The following is a 24,196-nucleotide window of genomic DNA, read 5'->3' as shown; positions in this document are numbered from 1 at the left end:
GTAGTTCTTCGAGTTCCCTTGCTTGGCTACAAGTGAAATTTAAGGACAATATCTCCAAAGATGAGGCGAAGAAGCTGGTATTGGAGTGTTTATTTCTTAAATGAATTTGTGGTAAATGTTCATTCTTATTTGCGTTTTCGCAAGAGAATGTTAGGATCTAATATCGAAGCTTAAGTATATGACTTGTCGGAGCGATTCATCAGCTTGTAATTTCCTATTCTTTTCGCCTCCTATGAACTCGTTGTTAGATATAGGTTTGCTTTGTACTCCTATATTGCTATCTGCAAAATTCTGTTTTGTGCTTGCCCTCGACTTCGATTGTTTTGGGGTTAAGTGATTTAGTTTTTAAAAAATGGTTTGGTGATACACCGATCTTTATATGTTTTGGCCACGTCCTTTGTTGCCTACAAAATTTGGGCGGTTTTTGGGTCTCTCCGGTGATTAGTTGAAGGAGATGATGAGAGCTAGGTGTGGGTCCCGCATTTGCCATGTGTTTGTGTTTGATTATTTTTTATTAATTCAATAAGTTTTAGGGACAATTAGGTCAGATAGTGGGTTAAAATTTCGGGTAGGTTTTAATTAGATCCGAATATTAAAATTATGGATGTGTTATTTTATTCTAAGACTATACGTGTCACTTCATCTAAATTAAGGATAAATCAACACCAAAATATATCGATAAAGGCACAGTTGGACCAAAAATATAACGGAAGGTATGAATAAATAAATACTATATATTTGAAAGTTGAGGGGTTTTGTTGCTAACAAAATGGGCTGAAGCAAACAATTGGGCTCACCGCACAACTTAATCCCAGCCGTTGATATTTCTTTATATGGTATTTAACCCTCAAAACTAGGGTTTTATCTTTCTCTTAGAACAGGTATTGCCGTGCCATTCACAGATCCGCCGTCGCCGAAGCTCAGTGGTACTCTTCTCCTCCATTTCAAACTGACTTCTCTTCACATGCACGCCATATTTACATTCTTAAAATCATTTATAAGTTCTGTCTTGCAAGTAAGATAAACCGGAGAAGATTATACCTGAGAATTTTCAGAACTGTTGCATTTTACTCCTTGTATTAGAACTACATGAATTAGTTCAGGTTTTTCATCTTAATCTTTCTTAAATGCTAGATAAATAAAGAACGAATCTGCAATGCTTATTCCTCTGCAACACAGTTACGTTTGTGCAGTTGGCTTTATGATTTCAAAGTCGTAAATTTTGCATAATCAGTGTATAGCTTTATATTACAATGCCTCTATGATTTCAAAGTCGTTCATTTTGTATCATCAGGAAAGAACATTATATCTCAATGCCTTTATGATTTCAAACTCGTTCGCTTTGCATCATCAGTGCATAGCTTTAAATCTCAATGCCTGTTCATTTCATATCACCGGGATAGAGATTTACAACGCAATGTCTGTATGATTTCAAAGTCGTTCATTTCGTATCATCTGGATAGAACTTTATATCTCAATGCCTCTATAATTTCGAAGCTGTTCAGTTCACATCATCAAGATTGAGCTTAAGAATCTTCAGAAATGGAGTGTTGTATTTTTGGTCGTTTGGTCTTGTCAGTCAGTTTCTACAGACTCTTTATAGTTATGTTTAGGATTGCATTTCTGATATGTTGATTTGATTAGATCTGTGAAGATGTACACGTCAAGGCAAAAGATTCACAAAGACAAAGATGCTGAACCATCTGAATTTGAGGAGTCTGTTGCACAGGTTATTTTTTGTTCCTTGCTTGATGGTTCTAGTTATTGTTTATCTTTAATTAAGCATTTGCTACTTTTGTTTTTGTTGAATAAAGATTGTAAGTTTTCTGCTTTACAGGCTCTGTTTGATTTGGAAAACACTAACCAAGAGCTGAAAAGTGAATTGAAGGATCTATACATCAATTCAGCAGCGTAAGAGTGGTCTTAACAGAATTTTGTTAGTAAATATGTATCCGAATGCACTGTGGTATTTACTTTGTTTGGCTGCTGCTGCAGTCAAATTGATGTGTCAGGAAGTAGGAAAGCTGTTGTTATTCACGTGCCCTACAGACTGAGGAAAGCTTTCCGCAAGGTCCATGTCAGGCTTGTTAGGGAGCTGGAGAAGAAATTCAGTGGAAAGGTAACCATCAAATGCTTTCTAGTTTATGCTTCCTGCTGTTACTTTAAGTATGGTTTCAAGTATGTATTTAGGAATCCATTCATCAGAATAGCCACATTTTCGTACTCCCAACTAATTTAAAGATTATTGACAATGTGGTGATTTTCGATGCTAACCTATGCTTAATTCCAGTGATGATTTGTCTAAAATATCGCCTACGTTGTTTGCTGGATTCCACCAAAATATCTCTTTTACCATTCCTGCCCTTATGCCATTCTTAAGAATGGAATGCCTTCTGTTAGTTATGTACTCAATCCCTGATTTGATGTTCTACACCTTAGGTTTGTGCGAACGCAATGGTACTTATGTTAATATTCATTTTGGTATTTCTGCACATTTTTAGCTAGTCAATGAATTAACCGATGTAGCATAATAATGAAGTTATGCTCTTGCCTGCTTTTATTTAATGGATGACAGTTTGCTTGCAGTGTGAGAAATGGCTACATTTTCAGTTTCCAGTTGTCCTTTATTCTTTTTGTGGTTGTTAAGTTTCTTAGAACATTGCTACAGCGCTTCACCAGGAGGACATTGTTTTTTGGCATTTCCTGACGTTCCATTTCTTGTAGGATGTGATCTTCATTGCTACCAGGAGGATAGTGAGGCCCCCCAAGAGAGGCTCTGCTGCCCAACGGCCCCGCAGCAGGACTCTTACTTCTGTCCATGATGCCATATTGGAGGATTTGGTTGTCCCTGCTGAGATTGTCGGGAAGAGAACTAGATATCGCGTTGATGGATCCAAGATAATGAAGGTAGGTTGTTGGAATTACCACTAGTTTTATCGGTTGCTTATAACCTTTTTGGGTAATCACTGCTGCTACGAGAAACTTTTTGGCACTTTTGAGTTGGAAGCTCCCACTTTTACTGCTTATTTCTAAATAGACTCATTGGCTATCTAATTCAAAAGAAAAACATTATCAATCTAAACAGTAGATTCTGAAACAGGTCTTAGTTTTATTTATATTTCTAAACTTTTCTCACTATCTCAGTGCTTCATCATGTGCTTGTTTTGGACAGGTCTACCTGGACCCCAAGGAGCGTAACAACACCGAGTACAAGCTGGAGACCTTTTCTGCAGTTTACAGGAAGCTTTCAGGCAAAGATGTTGTTTTCGAATACCCCATTGCTGCTGAGCCTTAAAGATACAAAATAGCAGTGTTGATCTCTTTGACTACAAATTAGGGGCTACATTATAATTTTTTTTGGCGTTTAAATTATGTTTTGAAAGCTGAGGACATCGTTTAGACTGTTATTCATTGGAACTTTGTTGCAATGCCCTAGATTATCCAAATCGTTTGATAAATCTGGTGCCGTGCTGTTTCTCTCATTCTGTGCTGTTGTACCTAGGACTTTCATGTCTTGGAACTTCAAAATCTGCTGCTTGCAACTGTTTCTTGGTATACACCGCAGTCGTATCATGTATAGTCAAAATATGGACTAACTTAAACTAATTTAAAACTTAAATCGATTTTTCTATTCTTACTTATTTTGAGTCTTTGCTAAATACTTCAACTATTGGAATCAAGAAGTTACAATTGGTCAAATGATATGTAAGGGATTTTAATTACTAGTCTCGTTTGAAATAGGCTCATTTTGGTCAAATGATATGAAAGGGATTTTAATTACTAGTCTCGTTTGAAATAGGCTCATTTTTCTCAAGTTTTACCAGTAAATTGAACGGGGATTCCCTTTGTGAACACCATATTGGGTGCATCTCCAGTAGGTTTTTTCTTGAACTATGCTTTACCCCTCTTGGCAGTCAGTTGTTTGATAAACCTTAGAATTGTTATCCGCGCCAAGTTTACATGTGGGTACATCCATGTCTGATAAAATCGTTTTCCAATTTAGCAGTTCCACAACTTAATTTCTACACCTTTTCTATAAAGCTACCTGTTTCATTAATGTTTTGGGCAAAAAGCCCCTCATGCACCCTAGTCAAAATAATTCGAGCTTTCATCTATGTTTGTTTTGTTGTATAGGTCATGAAAACTACGACGAATTAACTTTGTTTAAATTTCTTCCCCTTTATGTTTTTATACAAGTGATGTGTTCTAGTATACGTGGTGTTTATATTGTTTTGTTCCTTAATTATCCAAACAACTCAACATAATAAGCATTTGATATTAAAATTGTTTGATCAATCAAAATAAGGATAATATGCAAAGCATATGATGTTAGTTACCACTAGTACTTGATAACTTGAACTGAAAATGGCAATGTGTCGGCGAAATCCAATTATGTCTGTTTTCATTATTTAGCTTCTATTTGATTTTCGCGAGAATTTTAATTCACTTTCTTGAAGTCACTTGTCACGAATTTATCAATTTTGATAAAGAACAAATCTATAAATCTTATATTTTAAAATATTAAACATTTGAATTTTTGAAAATATAATTATTTTTCATAGACTGCTTTTGAAAAATCTTTGATTCTTCAGTTGTCGCTTCTAAAATCAACTCTGTAAATGAATATTATTATTCACAAATAGTTAGATCTTAGTTGTCAATCAAGACTTTCTATTTAAGTTTCTTATAAAGAAGCATCTGTTTTCTAACTTTCAAACTCTTTTATTTTACTATCTAATAACATGTTTGACCAAGCGTATTTTCTCCCAAAAGTGTTTATTTTTTTCAATAAGTATTTATTTTAAAAAAGTGAGGTGTTTGGTTAAACTTTTGGAGAAAAAAAGTGTTTTTGGGGAGTAGTAAAAATAGTTTTTGGAAGGTAAAAAAAAATAGTTTTTTGCCCAAAAGCACTTTTTGTGTTTGGCCAAGCACTAATTGTTGCTTAAAAATGTTTTTTAAATTAATTAGCCAAACACAATTTTTTTTCGTCAAAAGTGTTTTTTTTAAAAACACTTTTCAAAATAAGCTGCTTTTAGAAACTTGGCCAAACAAGCTATAAATCAATCTTAATAATCATTTCACTATTGTTTTGTTTGCTAATTTTTACTACAATATACAGTTGAAGTTGCACTTGCAAGTGCTAGAGAAACACAGCCACATATATAGTCTTGCCCCTCATTTTTCTCATATAATCAAAGGTTAAGAAATTTATTTTTGCACAGAGTATTCTCACGATTTTTCTCCTATTTATCAAGTAGTTTTATCAGCCTTCTTGAGTATACGCACACCCTGGAAGAAACAGAAAGTAAGAGGAATCATATCCCACCTTTATAGAGTATGGCAATAAATACAGATATATTTTAGATAAAATGAAGATGAAGGCACCGATAGGAATGATTTTATTGTCACTTTGACAAATTTAAAGTTACAAAAATATCCAAAACTAGAAAGCTATTAATTCCATCAAGAAACTATTTGAAACGGATATATACAACAGCAAAGTGTTAAAGACAGACGAATCATGAGGAAATATATGATATTTTAGATCCTTTGGTATATGAGAAGGAAAAATAGATGCTCCAGTTTCTCTGATTCTCCTCCTCCATAAATGATTTGGCAAATGCACTATAATAATTCATAGTTCCATAACTGGTAAGAAGCCACTGAAGATAAGGCTAAAAGAATGATCTTGAAAGTTGTATAAATGGAAGTCCCTTGTTTTGTGAGTTGTGATAAGTATCCAGCTTCACAGACAGAAAAAAGGCAGGTTCAATTTGAACTACCTGCATTATTTACCAATAAATTCTATAATAAGATGGTTGTGATTAAATTTACAAGTGCCTCCCTCTGTCTCTTAGGACACTTAGTATGAAGGTCTATATACCAATTTCTTTCTTTTTGCCTCCGATAAGAACAAAAAGAAAAAGGAGAAGACCTCAAAGGCATTACAACCAGATTTCAGCAGTTTCATGTTCTTTTTAAAAAAACAAGACAGAACAATTTCGGCAGTGCTAAAGCCAGGAGGGTGGATGACTGCAACCAAAGCCGGATCAGAGTAGAAGGAAGCAAAAATGGTAAATCAGTTTTTTGTTTTACTTCTTTCCTCTAGTGTTAGACAAAGGGAAGATGATTATTTCCAAGAGAGTGATACATCGGAAGAGGTTTTCCTCTCCGAGCTCATTTTAAGATCTGCATAGGTATAAACTCTTAGTAGCTTGGAAGAACTAACAGCTTAAGATGGTTTCGTCAACAACCTTTCACATGTGGGATTCATCACTCATCCTCCTTGGTGGGTGTGTGGGGGGTGGGGGTGGAGGTGGGGGAGGGGGGGAGGGGTTACGACAAGAAAATGATGATCAAACGTAGGCTTTAACTCCAGAAAAAAAGAAAATAGGACTTAACTAAGACAAGTTATATATGAGTAGCATGAAGGTAGACTAAAATCAAAAGAACTTGCAATGAATAAGATCACCTGTAATGAACTAACAAGGTGTACCTCAAGACAAGATCACCAAACCAAGATATGTGGCTCCACAGAGAAACAAGAAAGAAATGAGTCCCCTGCAAGTGACTTTCCCTTAAGCAAACGATCTAATATTTATGAAGTCAGATGGTTCAATGCTTTCCCTTAAGTTATAGGTGCGCTCACCAGATCACTCCCCAGCCAACACCAGTACAAGGACAGGGACACACTTCAGCAAATTTCTCAGCATCACTGTGGTTAACTCTTCGTGATATCAGATCATCGTATATATCTGTATAAATTATATACACGTGCAGGCATCAATACGCTAAAGTAGAATTTTCTCAAATGAAGAAGTGCGCGAAACAGTTTTGTATATCCAGGGCCTACCATACACAGAAAATAAGCTGTTCATTACACCTGCATTCCAGTAAAACGCTTTAATGAGCAAAAAAGAGTTTACGCATTGGAAAAAAGTTCACTGGTGCATGAGAATTCACATTATGACAAGGCAAAAGGACTGAAAGTTACCAATGAAAAGAATGATGTACCGCAGAATTTTAATCTTTGTTGTTTCTTGCAGAATCCATACAATAGCAAGGAAGACAATAAATCCTGATGGTTTGATGTTTAAATATCAGTTTGGCCTAGTTCTCATGGTCTCAAAATATTAGAAAATGATGAATGATCTCACCAATACAAAGGCCCCGGAGTGTCCACTGCACAAAAGAGATGCTACATGATCAGCAAGACAGGTACTGCAACACCGATTTTATCAAAAATATCAATCCATCAAGATGCTCTGGCATTTATGTACATGTAAGTTTATTTATGCACGGCCATCATTGATAAGATGATTTTGTGATGCTCTAAGGGAATCACTCACATTTTTAGCCACAAAAAGAACAATAATTAGAGTGACCACTAAACATCCTGCGGCAATTCTTGCTGTAAGGAGCTTGGTGGATGCAAGCACTAAAACCATTCCCCAGAATGCTGAACCAAGATCTATAAAGCAGAAAATAGAGTCGATTCCATGAACCAAAACAAGAGTGTCATATGAGTTAACATCAGCCATTGAAAGAGAAAACTCGTTGTGTGCATCTTACAGTAGTTTGTAATATTATTTAGACACAAGAAAGTATTGAACATTATTCCAGTACTATGATTAAAGTTCACAGTTCATTGAAATTAAAATGTAACAAAGGAAAGTGATAGAAATATACATCCAGCTGGCAAGATGAACCAATATACACCGCCACGTGTTTGTGTAGTGCCACCTTCATCAGCATGAACCTGTATCCCCTCAACCTGCAGATGGTAAGCATCACAAAATTAGCTAAAATTTGAATGGTATAAGGCTGAAGATAGGACTATTGATTAGCAATGACATGGCTAACAAAACGGTTAGTACAGATAATCTTTCCTAATTCGCTCAGAAATATCTTGGTTATAAGAAGCAAGTATTGAAGTAAGAACAATCAAGCATTAATTTGCTTTTCTAGCATTTTATCTGATGAATATGTTCAGGTCACACAAGTAGATGCACTTGCACATCATCTGATGATGAACTATCATATTCTATCACAAAATCCAACTATAAGGACATGGCATTATCAGCTTCCAACAATTGAATCATATATTTGACTACTTAGTAAGTCTGAACCCACAGTATAATATCCTAAAAATTAAAAGAAAGAGACAGGGATTTTCACATGGCCACAAGTAAGTTTGCAAGCTATAGCGTGACTAGCTTCATGAATAAACACGGTCACAAGCTTGAAAGGTAGTAATAGCACCGTCCTCCATAGCTGCAAGAAAACAACATATTATCACCAAATGAAGGGTAACAGATAGACCGTTAAGTCATAAAAGCTTAAATTTCCAAAAAGTAGAAGACAAGTAAAACTTGAAGTGGTGATGATTTACCACAACTACAATATTGACACACTATGAACAATCAAGAAGATAGAAGAAATCAAATTCATCTATTGCTATGGATCCAACATGGACTGGACACTAATTAATCTGTCTTTTATACTAATTTCAACTTGGTTAAAGAATCAACCCCTAGCTTAAGTAACACATCAGGGGACTTCCTGAGTTTAGAAATTATAGTAGGCAATAAGATACATAGTACTCTATAGCTACTCAACTTACAGGTTAAGAGAAACTACAATATGCTTGTGGTGGGGAGGGGAGGAAAGAGCTACTATAAAGTGGGGAATGATCATTCCAAGTGATTTACATAACATTCCCACAATTAAGATCTACTGTTAGATATCCAAGAAAGTTCCTTTTTTAACTTGAATTTGTGAGAGTACTGAATGTGATCCAAAAGAAATAGTGAGAAACAAGAAGAGGGAAGTACGGCAAGAATGACGACAGCACAAACGCCGAGAGTGGCGAGAAAAACGACTTGCTCATGCTTGCAACAATGCTTCAGCTCCCAATTTGGCATGCTTTACAAGACTATTATTTCCAAAAAGAGGGGAAAAAAAAAATGTTCTTCAAACTGGTATTTTTCTGGGCAAAGGGATCAAGAATCTTTTTTCTCAAGTGGGTGTGAGCGAAAAACTTTTAAAATTGACTTTGTTCCGTTTTTCCAGCATAAAGCAATATGGAGATGATGAGTTGCAGTTGGTGAATTTTTACATAAAAAATTAGTTAGCGTCTTCTCTTTCTCTTTCCTTTTTTTTTTTTTTTATAGAGGGACTGGTGTTTTTTTACTTTTCCTTTGTTTCCAGTGTTTAGTAACTGAAATGTAAAGAGGTACAGAGAATGAGATGGCTGATGCTGAATGGCAGATTCAGAATGGGGTGTTAGTTTATTGTGAGTAGCTAGTCGGTGCTATAACTGCGGCGTGGGTTCTTGTTTTTTTACTGAAACTCATGTCACATGCAACCAATCTCATTACTTTGTTTCTACTTCAACAATTTTCAAATACTGACACAAGTCGTCTATTTAAGTTTATTGAATGGTGTCTTGGGAGAAAACATTTTGACTCGACCATCAAGTTCCTCGGATCTTGGTTTTGGATCTGATAGCTCCTCTATAAAATAAAATTAAAAACCAAAAAAATAATACTCGTATTACCCAAGCCATCTCCATATTCATTTTTTTAATCTAAATTTAGTCAGATGTGGAGTGAATTCAGAATGTGTGTAATCTATTATATGTACTAGTATTTTCTAAAGAAAGTTTGCATATGTAAACAGAAATTGAGCCCAAGTGAGTTCAATTGAATTAGTAGAACACGCTCTATATCCGCCTTTAAATTCAGCCGTACTTATTCGTCTATAATTCCTCTCCAACATATGCAAAACAAATCACGAACGCCAGAATGGAACACCTTTCATCTTGCATTATGCAACTTCACAAGAATCCACACTGAAAGGAAAATCCAGATGCCTGGTCCCGGGCATCAGATAAGCTACAGAAATACTATGGTCCCAGTATTATTCTGACTAATCTTTTGGTACTTCAAACAAACGTATGACCACCAAACTCGTAGTGACAAAAAAACTAGAGAAATTCTCAACGCTGATAAAGGTTCACCTTGGTCCTGAAGTGGATGAAAACGGAGGAAAGGACACCCTTTAATGAAGCTCTGAGACTGATAGTGATAAATAAAAAGGTCAAGAATAAATTTTACATACAGTAAACACACCCACAGAAGGTGATTTAAACAATAAGGTAAACACAAAATTAAAAAATGGCAAATAACAAACTCGTTACAAATTTACAAATACAAAATGAGGTCATCTCCCTTCGTTTATAGAAGAACATGAGATAGAATTTCTAGAAAAATCGTCAACAAAACTACTGCCACCGGAAGCCCTAGTAGTACTGGTAGCATTTGTTACGCCAGTAAAGGTACTACTAGCATTAGTAGTAGTATTTTTGGTACAGGCACTAGAACTATCAGTTGTCCATCTGCTTACACGGCCTTGAATTGCAGGTTTCCCGGGTCTTGGTAAAGTAAATGAATCACTTGAAAGCGTGAGATTAACAGAGTTCATATCAGGTCTATCTGAAACAGTAGATTGACAGCATAGTAATCCTAACTGAATACACATTGCTGCTTCAGCAGAATCATAGTTTTCAAGGCTGGAATCAACCAGCTCCAAAGTCTTCCTTTCTTGAAACAGTCCCCATGCCTGTAAAGCGAGAGCAGTGAACTTGTCAAAGCAAGATAGCAGAAAGTGGATGGTAAATTATCAAACTATGTTATATACTTTTTCCTTCTTAGGGATGAAACATGAAGTGTTTGCTGGCTTGCAGCAGCACTGAATGAGAACTAGTTGTTGGACAAACTGTGATCTAAGATGCACTACTTTAGGGGGATGCCCATGACAGCAAGTTCGTATTTTGATAAAAAGTTTTGAATATCCGATTACCAAGCCACGCTATCTTAGTATTAGACTATTAGTGATATTTTAAGTTCGTATTTTGATAAAAAGTTTTGAATATCCGATTACCAAGCCACGCTATCTTAGTATTAGACTATTAGTGATATTTTAAGTATAAAACAAATTCAAAACTCATTCAAGTGTAAATCGTACACATGCTCAATCGCATAAGCAAAAACTTGAAGTTTTTGGCCTGGAACTTACATAGCTTAAGAGGTCTGCCTTTTGAGGACCAAGCCGCTTATCACTATTCTTCCTTCCACTCACGATCTCCAACAGCAAAACACCAAAGCTAAATACATCTGCCTTCACAGACAAATAACCATGCAATGCATACTCCGGAGCCATATAACCACTGCATGCAGTAGAAGCAGCTTAGATGCCAATTAGTTTAACGGACAGAGGAATCACTTTTTCCCCTTTGGTCTTCAAAAATAATACGTACACGGAAAGGAAAATAATACTCACTATGTACCAGAGATTTTAAATGTATTTACATGAGTGCCGTCCTCTGGAAACAGCCTAGCCAGACCAAAGTCTGAGATCTTTGGATTTAATTGCTCGTCCAACAATATATTACCGGCCTTAATGTCTCTATGTATGATTCTAACAGGGGCCTCTTCATGCAAATAGAGAAGACCTCTTGCAATACCAGTAACTATCTGGAATCTCTTTGTCCAATCCAAAGATGGAGACTTCTCCTCAGCTGAAAAATCACACTTTATTAGTTTTTCCTAAGCCTGATGGTGTTCAAGAAATTCTTGGCGTCATGAATGTTTATTTTACCAAAGAGGAAGCGGTCAAGGCTTTTATTTGGCAGATACTCATACACAAGCATCTTTGCAGGTCCTTCTATGCAACACCCTAACAAAATGACCAGATTTTTGTGCTGAATTTTCAATAATAGTTTCACCTCATTAGTGAATTCTTTTATTCCCTGTCTTGAATCTACGGATAACTTCTTAACAGCAATTTCCTGACCATTTGGCATCAGTCCCTGTGAAGAAAGTTAATAATTAAAAAAATAAAAATAAAGATAGACTCCATATCTTTTTATTGAACTAAACGACTATAGCAACCATATGAGGTTCATTAGGTCAGACAGTTGAACTAATTATTAACTAGAGTCCTGGAATTTTGAAATTTTTAGTTTTCGCTTGGAACTGATGATTAGAATGCTTTCTGATGTATGGAAACTTGTTAGTGAATACTATCTTACAGGTTCACTTCCTAAGCAACAGGTGTATGTGATAGTACTACATGGAGAGTTAGCAGTTCTTGGAAGAAGGAACTAAAACAGTATAACGCAACATTAGCAGATCACTCTGACAGCCTCTACTCGACCCTATATATGTCAAAGAAACGCCACATGACATGCCTCTTGACCGTCTCTCCCCCATTCAAGAACTCATCACCAGTATAAAGAACAAATAACCACGACCGCTGTATTCCATGTCATTGTCATCACAAGCCAAAAGTGTCACCACTCTGTACCTTATATCAAACCAACCAACACCCGTGACCCGAAATCAAAGCAATAATCCACCCAATTCTGTAAATAGAAATAAAGATTAGGCATGCCATGCCATGCCATCATTTTATTGACTAAAATTCCCAACTGTGAATTTTGGAGCTTGAAATAGCAAGGAATATTCTGGTACTACTCCTATTAGCTAAGAGAAAAAGCACAGAGTTAACATGTCACAACTATCATGGAACCAACACGTCATTCATTTTGTACGATAACAAATTCGTTACGTACAAACAACAATTTAATGCGAAAATGTAACAATTATGCGACCAAACAACCCCAATTATTCCCGAAATTGGAGAAATTTTTAACAGTACCTAATTCGAATGTTAGTACTCCCTACGTTCACTTTTACTTGTCACATTTCGCTTCTCGAAAGTCAAATTATATGAATTTTGACCAATGTATTTTTTCATCGAGAAGAATTGAAACTTATAGTATTTTTCATATCATTTTTGAACATCTAAAATATTAAATTATTCTAATTCAATTTAGCTCCGATGGGTCAAATCTGAAATGGACTCGCAAACGATCGCAAGTAAAAGTGAACGGAGGGAGTATTAATGCCAAACAAAGTGAAATTCTGGTGTTTGTGGGGAGAAATGAGCCCTATTGTTACCTATAGTGTAAAAACATTACGAAATTCGACGAGGCCTACCTTGTAAACAGGTCCAAAGCCTCCGTGACCAAGCTGATTAAGGTCGGAAAAGAAGTTAGTAGCAATTTGCAAAGCACGGAGCTCAAAGAACAAATCATAAGAGTCTTCTCCTTTGTCATCTGTTTCGTCTCCGTCACCGGCGCCACCGCGTTTCTCGAAACAACAAAATAAACTGGAGAGAAAACCCATAGAAAGTAGGATGTTCGAAGAAGGAAGCATCCAGTGAGAAAAGTTAAAAGGAAAAAACACTTTTTTCCCAAGTTCAAAATAGACAATTAAATTTACGTGTTGAATTAATAAAAAGGTCCCAGCTTGAAGGAGACTGGCTGCTGATTGCGTGGACTAGTAGCTGCCCCAGGCCAGCATTACAAAGTGAAAATCTTCCCCGGGATGCACATGTACTGATGGTTTGAATTTACATTTCCATCATTGAAAAAGGCCAAAAAACAACAGTTTCACGTGAAATTCACGTCCGACCGATCCGTTCACTTTTACATGTTCACTATAATAAAAATAATTTTTCATTTTTAATTATTCGTATTGACATATCAAGAAAAAATGATTTTTTATTTATTTTATCCTTAATATTAATTAATCATTTTTCAAATCATTCTCAAGTCTAATGAAACTATACACCAATTAATATGGGCATTACCCTAAAATATATACTTCATTTGTTAATCCTTAAGGGACGTGCAAAATCAAAAGTGGACAAGTAAAAGTGTATGAAAGGAGTACTATTGTACCGTGAGTCGTGGAATTACAATGAGTATGTTATTGTTGTTGTTAAGTTGTTATTTTAATTAATCAGATATTTTCTACGTCAAATAAAATTTCAAATTTCTTCGTATTTTCAAAATTCCTTTTATTATTTCTGATTACTAAAATCACACGGAAGAAAAATTGTCCAAACGGATTTGGGCACTCAGTAGTACATTTATGTCATATGCAATGTACAAGTTTCTATCTCACCTAAGTTCTTCACCTCTTCTTTTTTTTTTATCCTTACGATTCGCATTAGAACGGGTTTCAACCATTGCAGAAGAACGAGGGAGTATTTTTCCTCCTCTGCCTCTACACCTAGACATTTATACGATCTATATACAAATAATAGAGACGTTGATCAACCACGATATAAGAATAATCGACCAAAAGTCTATTAATAGACCATATATAATTTCAAAAAGCAAAAACAGAAAAACAAAGATCGAAACAAGCAAAATAAGTATAAATAACACACATTTCGATGAAAAAACAGGCAAAACAACAAAGGTTTTGAAAAAAAAAAACAGATATTTATGAACACTAGTTTTTTATCAAGATCGAAAAAAATAAAAAAATTCAGGGCAATATGGAGCTCAAAATGCTCCGACGGAGCTTCAGAGTTAAAGAACTTACCTGTTTACGACGATCAAGGCATATTAGATCTTGGGGGAGAGGTGGAAGTTTGAGAGTTTCAAGCTAGAAAGAGAAATGAAGAAGTGAAAGGGACGGATCGGAGAGAGAGGATCTTTGTGTATTTTATTAGAAGTCTCATGGACTTAAGTGTATAACTTAAAACTTTCAAACTTTTTAAAATTATGAAAAGGGACCCATTTTCATTTTTCTAAACCCTAATACCAAAAAATAAGTGAAAAAAAATTGAGTGACCATATTCCCAATTAAAACTTGAAAATGGCCTTCTATACAAATCTTCTCCAGTGACATTGACTATTTAATGTCGGGTTAATAAACATGGGAATTTTACATAAATGACTAACATTTAGGAGTTTTAAATTGGGCATAGCTACATTTTAGCTAATTACATTTCGTAGCTACAATCGCGCGCCACAGTAGATTGCTACAGTAGATTGTATTTAAAATTCGGTTGAGTCAGATTTCGTTGTATTCAATTCAGATTTCGCTGTATTCAAGTCAGATGTATTCAACTAAGTTGTATTCAACTCAACTGTATTCATTTGTAGCTATTTTTACACTGTATTCACTTTATTATATTTAAAATCGGTTGTATACAAAAAAATATCCTTCAAAATACAAGAAATAAAATGCACCCCAAACACAATTGTGCACTGAAATTTAACGGATACACTCAAATACTAAATACAAGAAATAAAATACACCCACTAAATTGTATGTAAAAAATTAATGAATACACTGGATTGTATGCTAAAAAATTATTGAATACACTCATAAAGAAACACTATTTTCCAGATCCGGCACCAGAAAATGTTTCCAGATCCCGCAAAAATTAATGAATACACCGCTGCATGTAAGTTCTGAAGGCCTAAAGTTAAAGACCAGCCTATTTGAACGGAAAAATTAAAGACCAAATCATTTGGAGGGCAAACCGTGCAATTTCTTCAAAACTTGCTTTTTTCCGATCAAATCTATAGCAAAACGGAGAAGAAGACTGACACCGGTCAGATCTAGACGGAGAAGACGACAAATACTCGGAGAAGACGGCGAAGACGCCAGAGAAGACCGCTGGGCAGTGGCGGTGGTGTGGAGTTGTACAGTTCGCTAGAGAAGACGGCTGCTTCGGTTCACTGAAGCTGGATGCTCCTCACCGGAGCAGTGGGGGAAGAGGGGAGAGAGAGATAGGACGGTTTGGTTGGTAGTGAATAATGTGATGATGGGTATTCAACCTTAAATATATATGTAGGTATTAATTGTATTTAACATATTACTTTTAGCTATAGGATGTAACTAATCTAAACTATAGCTACTAAATCTAAATATGTACTAGAGTTAGTTATGCCATGTAAACATTGATTACGAAGAAAAGTCGCTGTAGCAGTTGAAGACCTGAAATATCACTGACTTTACTTAAATGAGCATGAAAAGGTCGTAGTAGTAATGCATTATATGACCAAATGAAAGGGAATAATATGAAAGGGGATAATAAATTAAAGTATCCGGAGCAGCAAAAGACTTGAAGTCAACACATGCCCAATTTGACATCTTCTTGGATTATTAGTTACAATTTAAATAGAAAAGAACTGAATCACTACTCTACAATTTCTGTTGCATTTTATTTATCGATCTTCTGTATTTTATTTACTTAACTTTTTTTTTATAAATAATTAATCATATAACTAAAAGAATGTTCTTAACGAGATATAAAATTAATTTCCCTATGATATTTTGAGAAAATGAGTTGACGCGTTCTTCATTGGTTATTTCTACGAAAAAGAGCAGTTTATAACAGTGAATAGTTTCTCGCTAAATAGAATGCTTAATTATCCTATAACCCTAAATGAGATAAATGATAACAAGATTAAGAACAAACTAATTATAGGTTTCATGTAATCCTCGTGGTTTGTTTTTGTTTTGTAAGAAATTGGGCATTATTTTGGCACAGTTATTTCAGAAAATAGAGGAGCCATTCGACTCGAAAAATGAGCAGGGGTGGCTCGACTATAAGGCCAATAAAGCAATCGCTTGAGGCCCTAACTTTTTTGGGGTTTTTTTTTTCTTTAAAAATGTATTTTCTATATATAACTGTTGCCTCAGTCGAAAGAAGTTTTTCTAAATTAAACTTGATAAAATCTTATCTAAAATCAACATTGTCTTAAGATAGATTGAATGAATTAGCTATATTATCAATTGAAAAGGAATTGTTAGAATAAATGGATTATAAAACAGTAATTAATGAGTTCTCATCTAAAAAAGTTAGAAAAACAGATTTTGAATAAAAATATATATGACGATCTTTCCTTTAAAAAAGAATAGGGTCTCTCTTTGAAATTTGACTTTAGGCCCCTAATGTTGTTGAGACGGCCTGACAATGAAGGGCTATTTTAACAAGAGATGAAGAGATTATGTTTTATTTGTCTACTAATATTAGTACTCGCGCGATGCGCGGACAATAATAAGAAATATTAGTTATTTTAAATAGCGATTTGCGTCATTTGAGCATATTAGATCATATTGTTTTAAAAAAATTCCAACTGCCATCTTTTTTCTTAATGTATTCTATCGATAATTAAATCTACATAAAATTAAAATTCATCATATGCTTTTGTTTTAGCATATTAGATAAGATCACTTTAAAAAAAAAATCAACTGATATCTTTTTTCTTAATGTAATGTATCCGATAACAAAATTTGGATAAAATTAAAAGAACTCATATTCATCGAATAACTTTTTGTTCCTTATTTTTATTTATTAAAGTATCCTCTAATTAAAATAATTATATAGTTAATTTATTAACTTGTCACTTGATTTAATATTTTCGACCACTCCACTCCCTTTAGTATAAAAAAAAAACCTTTTTCTCAAGAAAAATATAATTTTAAAACTTTTACTTTATTATTCATGATTTTTCAGTTTTCCAAATTTTATCAAGAATATTTTGTGTATTAGTTATTTATTTACTTTGTTTTACCTTTTAGATTAATTTAATGTATAAATATCCTCACATTATCTCTATCCACCTTTTCTACATTATATAGCTTCACTGTGATATTTTAATTCGTTTTCTATTAATATTTTGCCTATAATCAAAATAATGTTGTATTCTTGTACAAAATATAAATAGAGAAGTAATATGATTATTTTATCATAAAATTTACTAATATTTCTAAATTTCAATTCGAAGATTTGTATCTTAATGTAACTATTTCTATCTTTCAATTCACATCATTTTTTTCTATCTCATTCAAATATTATCTCTTTCCATTTAGACTTAATTTTTCTATCTCAATTCAAATATTTTTATTACAATGTTTATTGACAGTTTGTAAAAATAAAATTCATGTATTTTTTCAGCGTCACTTGGCTTAATCTCCAAGCCTACTACCCTCTTTTATACAAAGTTTACCTATTAAGACTTCAATATTATTACCTAATGCCACTAACCTCCTACTTAACTGAAGAGATTTGATTTCACCTTTGTCTGTCATGCTATTTTCAAAGAAAAGTTGTCCAAATATTCATAATGAAAATTAATAAATTATACTATTCGGTAATAATATATGAGTGACTTTTATTTAGAGAATATAGATGGTAACGAAAGGCTTTTTTTTTAATCATGCATGTGAAAATAGACATCTAAGGTTTTCTTCACAATTTCAATATTTTCAAAATATTACCCATTATGCGATAACCTATTTCACCGTAGAGTGTTAGCTTGCCGCTTTGTGTGATTTTCAGGGAAAAGAAAAAATAGGCTTTGTCTTGAGATATAAAACTCTTAAGCAAAGAAGAATTAATTTTTTCATTAGTAGTACTTTTGTCATTCACTCACCCTCTTTATATAGCATTCGTTTGGAGTTTTGTCTTTCCAAGTCAAAAGTTTTAACCACTCAGTTCAAACTTTGATTTCTTTTTTCCAAATTCAAAAAAATTGACTTTTGATAAGATTTGCTTTGCTTTGTTTTTCAATTCAAAAGGATTACCCGTTAGGAATTTGCGGATGCTATCCTCATATTTAACTTTATATAGTAATTAGTTAGCAGTAGGAGTAGGACTGTAGAAACCAAATTCAAACTAACTCAAATTTTGTTTAAATTCAAATTCAAAAGTAATACTCCACCAAATAATAAGTTGTTAGGAATAGGATTTCTTTTTTAAAATACAGTACATCCTTATCCTATAATAGATAAATAACTTTAGTACTTAAACTTTTGCTTAACTAATAGTAGGAGTAATGACGGATTCTTTAATTAATAGATATAGAAATAATTAGATTATCTTTTTATTTTATTTCCAACTAATGTTTTAATTTAAATTGCTATTATTGAGATTACCTAAATGGGATTTTCTTTTTTGTGTATTTATTCTGCTGCTTCAGTTCAATACATTTATTACTGACATATTTACTTCAATTTTTTTTAATTTTAATTTACATTTTGTTAGTGAATTATGTCATTTTTCAGAGTTATCAAATAATTTTAGTATCATTAATTTTATTTTCTAATTAGAAAGGGATAAACATCTGATTTGATTTTGAATACAAAGTTAAATAAAAAAAAATACAAAGTTAAAGACTACTCTACTTTTGAAGATTAAATCTTATCTTTCTATTCAACTTTAGAAAATGTAGCCTTAAAATCAAGTTTTAAAACTCTATCCTTGAGTTAATCTTTAACAATAATGTGCAGATTAAAATTAAAATTTTCCTTTAATTGAAAATGTTGTGAGTAGAGGTGGTAAAATTAGCTCATGAAAACTTAACCCGCCTAATCCGCTCAAGTTTGAGTTGGTCATTTATCCATACATTTATTAGCTCAATCCATTTCAACCCATCAAAATTGGGCTGATAAGCGTAAATAACTGGACAAAATTTATTTTAAAAGACAATTTTTATTGTTATATGTAGCCATAATATAGCATAAAAAAGTAGTTTTATTAGGTACTAAAATTTATAAAAGAACAAATAAAAAAATTAAAACTTAGTAAGAATGGGTGGTTGAGTTATGACTCACTTTTAGCTCATTTTAACAACTACTACTTGTGAGTCACAACCACCAGCTTGAATGACAATCTACCTGACACTGGCAAAGCCAAACAAACACCTTGGAGCATTCTTTTGCATTCCAGATTACCAAGTGTTAACGATAAATGACATGCGACAAAATCTCCTTTCCAAACACGAGCACCTCTGTGCCAACTGCCAAAGACTCCTTAAATGAGTTTGAATAAATCTGAATGGTTAAAATCTATAGCAAAATCTTAATATCATTATATTCAAAAATGATAGTTCATCAATTCCACCCATTTACTGGTACCTGCCATCACACACTATTATCAACTACAGCTGCCCCTAGCATCCACCATTATTAATCACTACCACTCATAACCACCACCGATGTCAATCACTACATATTGGTAAACATATGCCGGAAGAAAGATTTGGACATGCGACAAAGAAATAATGGCACGCTTTAATTTCACATGCTGTTGAAAAAAACACATCTTTATCTTCCTTTAAAATTAAAATTCAATGTTATTACCTATCAAATTAAAGTTTGTCTTAAAATTGCCAAGTGACTTATTATTAACTTGCTACTTAGCATAACTTATAATTTTTTTGGCCCAAGATTTGTGGAGGCTAAAGTCAATGTGCAAAACAAACAGAAATTCAAAGAACATATACTTTCATCCCATAATTTTGATCAAGCCAAAATTACTTTATATGAACACAAAACGTTTTTCCACATTTTTTTTAGCTTTAACTTCAGATAGTTTTTGATTAATCTCAAAATTTGATAAGCACATACTAAGAATTTACTCGAGCCATCTTCAGCAAGTCTTTAAGTACTTTACACTGAGCAACTTATGACTTTCCATTTTTTTTAAACAGGACAAAAAATTATAGTTCAACCAAGAAAATGTAATACACCAAAAAGACCTTCTCTATTCTTTCTGTGGCTTTTTTAAAATCTCCATATGTGCAAATGATGCAAAATTATAAATAATACTATGTAACAAATCGTAAATAATATGTAACTAAAATTGTCAACTTTAAAATCACAAAGAAATCCATATATGCTCCTCACTAATTATGTAGAAATATATCCTATAACCCAAAAAAAAAAATGTAATAATAACTTACATTGGCTTCAATCTAACTTGATTTCGGTATAAATCAAGTTTTTATTTATTTATTTGTTCACTTGATAACTTGGGGAGAACAATGCCACAAAAAGCCTTTATTATTGACGACATAAAAATTGAATTATCAAGTTTGTAATGAAAGAGACAAAGATAATTCGACGATAGCTCCAATCCATCGAACCAAACAAAAAAAATAAATATTAAAGCTCGTGAAATGTGTAACAATTGCAATGGAAATACAAAAAGACCATAAAACTTTCAGAACAGTATATAATATTTCAAGTTAAATAATAACCAAAATTCCGAAAGCAATTAAGTATTGCCTACCTAATATCTATTGAGACACTTCAAGAACAAAATATCCATCTAATTTTGTATTTAATCAGATTGCACCCGAGAATTGTTTCCGCAACAATCTGGAAAAAAAAAAAAAAAGAGACAGAGAAGACAAATTAGCAAAACAGAGAAAGGAAGGAGTCAAGCTCGTCATTTTACTTAGTTCACCACAGCTATATGTCAATTTATACAATTTACATTGCAAAAACTCCTATTAAAGTTGAAACTCTAATAAACTATCTATTTAAATTGGATTGGCTGATAAAATATTCCTTAAATCTCGCACTAAGGAGTTATCTACTAATGTTAACTTTTTGCATATTTATATGAGATAAATTTATCAAAGTTGATTATTCTTTTAAAACATATCTTGTCATTATTTTAAAGGATAAGTCTGCCCGAACAATTTCATTAAAATGTGATATAGCATTAGGAATTAAAAATTCTGAAATATTGTCGTTGTATGATTTCCTTGTTATCGTTTGATCCCAAATCCAAATTCAAAATTCTTAATGTCAATTCAAAAGTCCTTATCATTCAATCCAATTCTAATTCAGTTTTTTATTTTATTTTTTTATTTTTTTATCTATAGGTCAAAAATATTTAGTCTTTAATTTAAATTTAAATTCAAATTTACCTCAATTCAAGAATCTTTATTATTCATTTTAGTGTTATTAGAATATGTTTGACTACTATTTATTCACGTATAACATGTCACGAAATAGAGGATTTAAGAAAATGCAAGTTCACTTTTAAGAAATTGAATTTGGATAGCTTTTAATTTAAATTTTAAAACTTCAAAATAATTTCAAGTTCATTGATTAAAATCACGCAATGGAACTTTATATAATTGGTTTTAAAATTTTTATATGTCACTTAATTGATAATGAACATAAGTAAAAAATAGGTTTAAAAGAGATTAAAAATAAGAAAATAAGTTGAATTTTATAGTTATCGATAAAGAGTCCATCTCTTGATAAGAATTTCAGATTGCTTTGAAAGATTTAACTACAATTCAAATTCATCACTATTGACACCAAATTTTGTCCCGCCTCTCCTCCAAAATATCTGTTTACGCTTATCATTATTATTATTATTGTTATTACTATTATTATTATTATTATTATTATTATTATTATTATTATTATTATTATTATTATTATTATTATTAATATTATTATTTGCATTATAATCATTTCAGCATTTTTTACCACCATATGCACACACATCGCATTTATTTTCGCGATGTTAAATAATATCTTTTATTCACTGTCGAACTTTAAAAAATATTTTGCACGACTATTACAATCTCATAAATTTTTATTATCTGAGCACTAATAATTACATATTTTATATTAGGTAATATTTTAGTCCGTATTAATTCAGTCCATAATTAAATCCTAAATCATTTGGGCTAGAAGCCTAATTCGTTTCAACTTAGCCCATTGTAATTAATCCATTATTTCACCCAACTCAGCAGCCCACATTTAATACACAGTCCATATTTTTTCATCCGCCCAGCCCATTACCCATTAAATCCGACCCGGCCCAACTTATTAAACAAATGAAACCTTTAGGTTTCTTTTCATCTTCAACCGCCTCCCTTCTCTCCCTTCTCTCTTCTCTCTCTCTCCCCCCGCCCCTCTCTCCTTCCTCTCCATTTCCAGCTAAAGGCCGCTTTCCCTTTAGCCCTGAACAGTTTGACCTTCCCCTTTCCGTGTAAAAGTCGTCTGTTTGTGACCCCCAACAGACTCGTCCTTTTCCCTTCTCCTCTCTGTCTCTCTCTCTCCTCACGAAAATGGCGAAATCACAGAATGATTTCGCCTCATCCAGGCCATGCATGGCCAAATTTGGGAAGAGAAATTAATGTTTTGTACTTTCCCGTCAGTTTTTCAACGGTTGAAGGGGGTGAGATTTTGTTTTCTCCTTCTTTCTCCCTGTCTCAATCTGAAACATCATTGATGGGCTTTGTCTACTTGCGACTTCAAATCAATTTTATCAGTCTCTTTTTTATCTTCGGGTACGGGAATCTTAATTATATTTTGTCCACTCCTTTCTTTTTCTGACCAAAGATTTGAAATACGAACTCTGATTTGGAGTGGAGGGTTTTGACCAAAGATCCCGCCCAAATCGTTGAACTCCAAAAACCCTAATCTTTTCCTATAAATAATCATTTTTCCAGTCATATGAGGAGTTTTTTTTTTGCGTGGTGAAATTCCTGAAGAATTAGGTCGTCTTCTTTTTTCTCCAGTCACTAAAATTCCCTAAAGAAACACAAGTTCTGGTCAGCCACCCGAAATTTCCCCTCTAAGAAAATATCAACTTTAGCAGTTGCAATTTTTCTAGGATACTAAGTCATTTTTGTTTTCGTTTGCCTCCGGAGTTATTTCGAGTCCGAGTGTACGCGAGTTTGATCTTTGTGGTGTTCGAGTGTAGATTGAAGGCTTAAAATCCAGTTCGCTGCACTCGAAAAAGGTAACAATCCTCGTTTTCCTCATTTATTTTATGCATTGGATTTCTGTATGTTTCTGTATTTTAAGCTAAAAGTCATAGTTTCTTTCATTTAAAATGATGTTCGGATGCTTCTGTGTTAAGTTAATTTAGTTTATATAGCTGAGCCATGCCTTGTATGTTACCTTGAGTTTAGCGTAGTTAGTTTACTGCTTTGCGTGTTGTTGTTTAAACTAAGTAGTTCAGCATGTCTATAGATGTTAAGATAGTCCAGTTTGTTTAAGTAGGTTAGTTATGTTTTGCTTAGTTTAGTTGTATCAAGAAATAGAATTATGTATGCTGTTTTGGTTGTTTCTTATTCCTCATTGGCTGTTTATGTGGTTGGCCGCGACTAGTTGCTATGCCGATATAGATTCATTGTTTCATTTGTTGAAGAATTGTACTATGTTTAGCCTGATCAGTTTTAATAAAAAATGATATATATTGCTTTATTTGGTTGCTGAAACAATGCTCGTAGTCGAAGAAGAAAGACCTCCCTGTTTTGCTTAGTAATCGAATTGCTTGGCTTGTTTAAGTTAGTTTAATCCAATAAAGTTGTAGGCGATGAGTTACTCTACAGTTAAGCATGATTGGATCTTTGTTTGGCTTAGCCTAGTCAAAGTATGTTTCTATGTTATTCTAGCCCAAGTTTAGTCACGTTTAAGCATATGTAGAGCATCCTGTTATGGTTAATCATGTTTCATATGCCATACGTGTGTCCTGTTTATCATATCAAAGGGTCACC

General features: G+C 33.3%; 3 protein-coding genes across 6 annotated transcripts; 1 reads left to right on the top strand and 2 right to left on the bottom strand.

Annotated features, from left to right (window-relative positions):
* Positions 1–796: 796 nt before the first annotated feature.
* Positions 797–3,458, top strand: LOC132633268 (small ribosomal subunit protein eS7). The gene is made up of 6 exons (XM_060349571.1): positions 797–926; positions 1,645–1,729; positions 1,838–1,911; positions 1,996–2,119; positions 2,725–2,907; positions 3,173–3,458. Exons 2-6 carry the CDS (start codon positions 1,655–1,657, stop codon positions 3,293–3,295), a joined length of 579 nt encoding a protein of 192 aa, XP_060205554.1. The 5' UTR covers positions 797–926; positions 1,645–1,654; the 3' UTR covers positions 3,296–3,458.
* Positions 3,459–5,058: 1,600 nt separating this feature from the next.
* On the bottom strand, positions 5,059–9,398 carry LOC132633267 (uncharacterized). 4 transcript variants are annotated; one of them, XM_060349568.1, is made up of 10 exons: positions 8,835–9,396; positions 8,179–8,274; positions 7,690–7,774; positions 7,350–7,471; positions 7,158–7,182; positions 6,995–7,078; positions 6,854–6,883; positions 6,650–6,755; positions 6,497–6,561; positions 5,059–5,289 (listed from the first exon to the last, which is right to left on the bottom strand). In XM_060349568.1, exons 1-9 carry the CDS (start codon positions 8,922–8,924, stop codon positions 6,498–6,500), a joined length of 702 nt encoding a protein of 233 aa, XP_060205551.1. In that variant the 5' UTR covers positions 8,925–9,396; the 3' UTR covers positions 5,059–5,289; position 6,497. The 4 variants fall into 4 exon arrangements, with proteins under 4 accessions (XP_060205551.1, XP_060205550.1, XP_060205549.1 ...); XM_060349567.1 differs by lacking the exon at positions 5,059–5,289 and adding an exon at positions 5,371–5,783 and having other exon boundaries at positions 6,473–6,561; positions 8,835–9,395; XM_060349566.1 differs by lacking the exon at positions 5,059–5,289 and adding an exon at positions 5,371–5,783 and having other exon boundaries at positions 8,835–9,393.
* A 663-nt stretch (positions 9,399–10,061) lies between these two features.
* On the bottom strand, positions 10,062–13,440 carry LOC132633266 (cysteine-rich receptor-like protein kinase 43). Its single transcript, XM_060349565.1, has 5 exons — positions 13,065–13,440; positions 11,662–11,872; positions 11,344–11,581; positions 11,080–11,230; positions 10,062–10,623 (listed from the first exon to the last, which is right to left on the bottom strand). The coding sequence occupies exons 1-5, from the start codon at positions 13,281–13,283 to the stop codon at positions 10,225–10,227; spliced, it is 1,218 nt and encodes a 405-aa protein (XP_060205548.1). The 5' UTR covers positions 13,284–13,440; the 3' UTR covers positions 10,062–10,224.
* Positions 13,441–24,196: the final 10,756 nt, after the last annotated feature.

This window comes from Lycium barbarum, chromosome 3 (assembly GCF_019175385.1).
Source record: "Lycium barbarum isolate Lr01 chromosome 3, ASM1917538v2, whole genome shotgun sequence".
Classification (NCBI taxonomy): Eukaryota; Viridiplantae; Streptophyta; class Magnoliopsida; order Solanales; family Solanaceae; genus Lycium; species Lycium barbarum.
This window is presented reverse-complemented; position numbering and strand designations above follow the sequence as displayed.

Bases quoted from the DNA above. Each gene is read 5' to 3' on its own strand.
- LOC132633268 (XM_060349571.1), top strand. From the start codon at position 1,655: ATGTACACGTCAAGGCAAAAGATTCACAAAGACAAAGATGCTGAACCA. The intron at 1,912-1,995 runs GTAAGAGTGGTC...CTGCTGCTGCAG, and splicing joins CTATACATCAATTCAGCAGC to TCAAATTGATGTGTCAGGAA. The intron at 2,120-2,724 runs GTAACCATCAAA...CATTTCTTGTAG, and splicing joins AGAAGAAATTCAGTGGAAAG to GATGTGATCTTCATTGCTAC.
- LOC132633267 (XM_060349568.1), bottom strand. From the start codon at position 8,924: ATGCCAAATTGGGAGCTGAAGCATTGTTGCAAGCATGAGCAAGTCGTT. The intron at 7,775-8,178 runs GTGAAAATCCCT...TACCATCTGCAG, and splicing joins GCAAACTTACTTGTGGCCAT to GTTGAGGGGATACAGGTTCA. The intron at 7,472-7,689 runs GTATATTTCTAT...TCTGCTTTATAG, and splicing joins GTTCATCTTGCCAGCTGGAT to ATCTTGGTTCAGCATTCTGG.
- LOC132633266 (XM_060349565.1), bottom strand. From the start codon at position 13,283: ATGCTTCCTTCTTCGAACATCCTACTTTCTATGGGTTTTCTCTCCAGT. The intron at 11,873-13,064 runs GTAGGCCTCGTC...CTTTCTTCACAG, and splicing joins GCTTTGGACCTGTTTACAAG to GGACTGATGCCAAATGGTCA. The intron at 11,582-11,661 runs GTAAAATAAACA...GTGATTTTTCAG, and splicing joins CCTTGACCGCTTCCTCTTTG to CTGAGGAGAAGTCTCCATCT.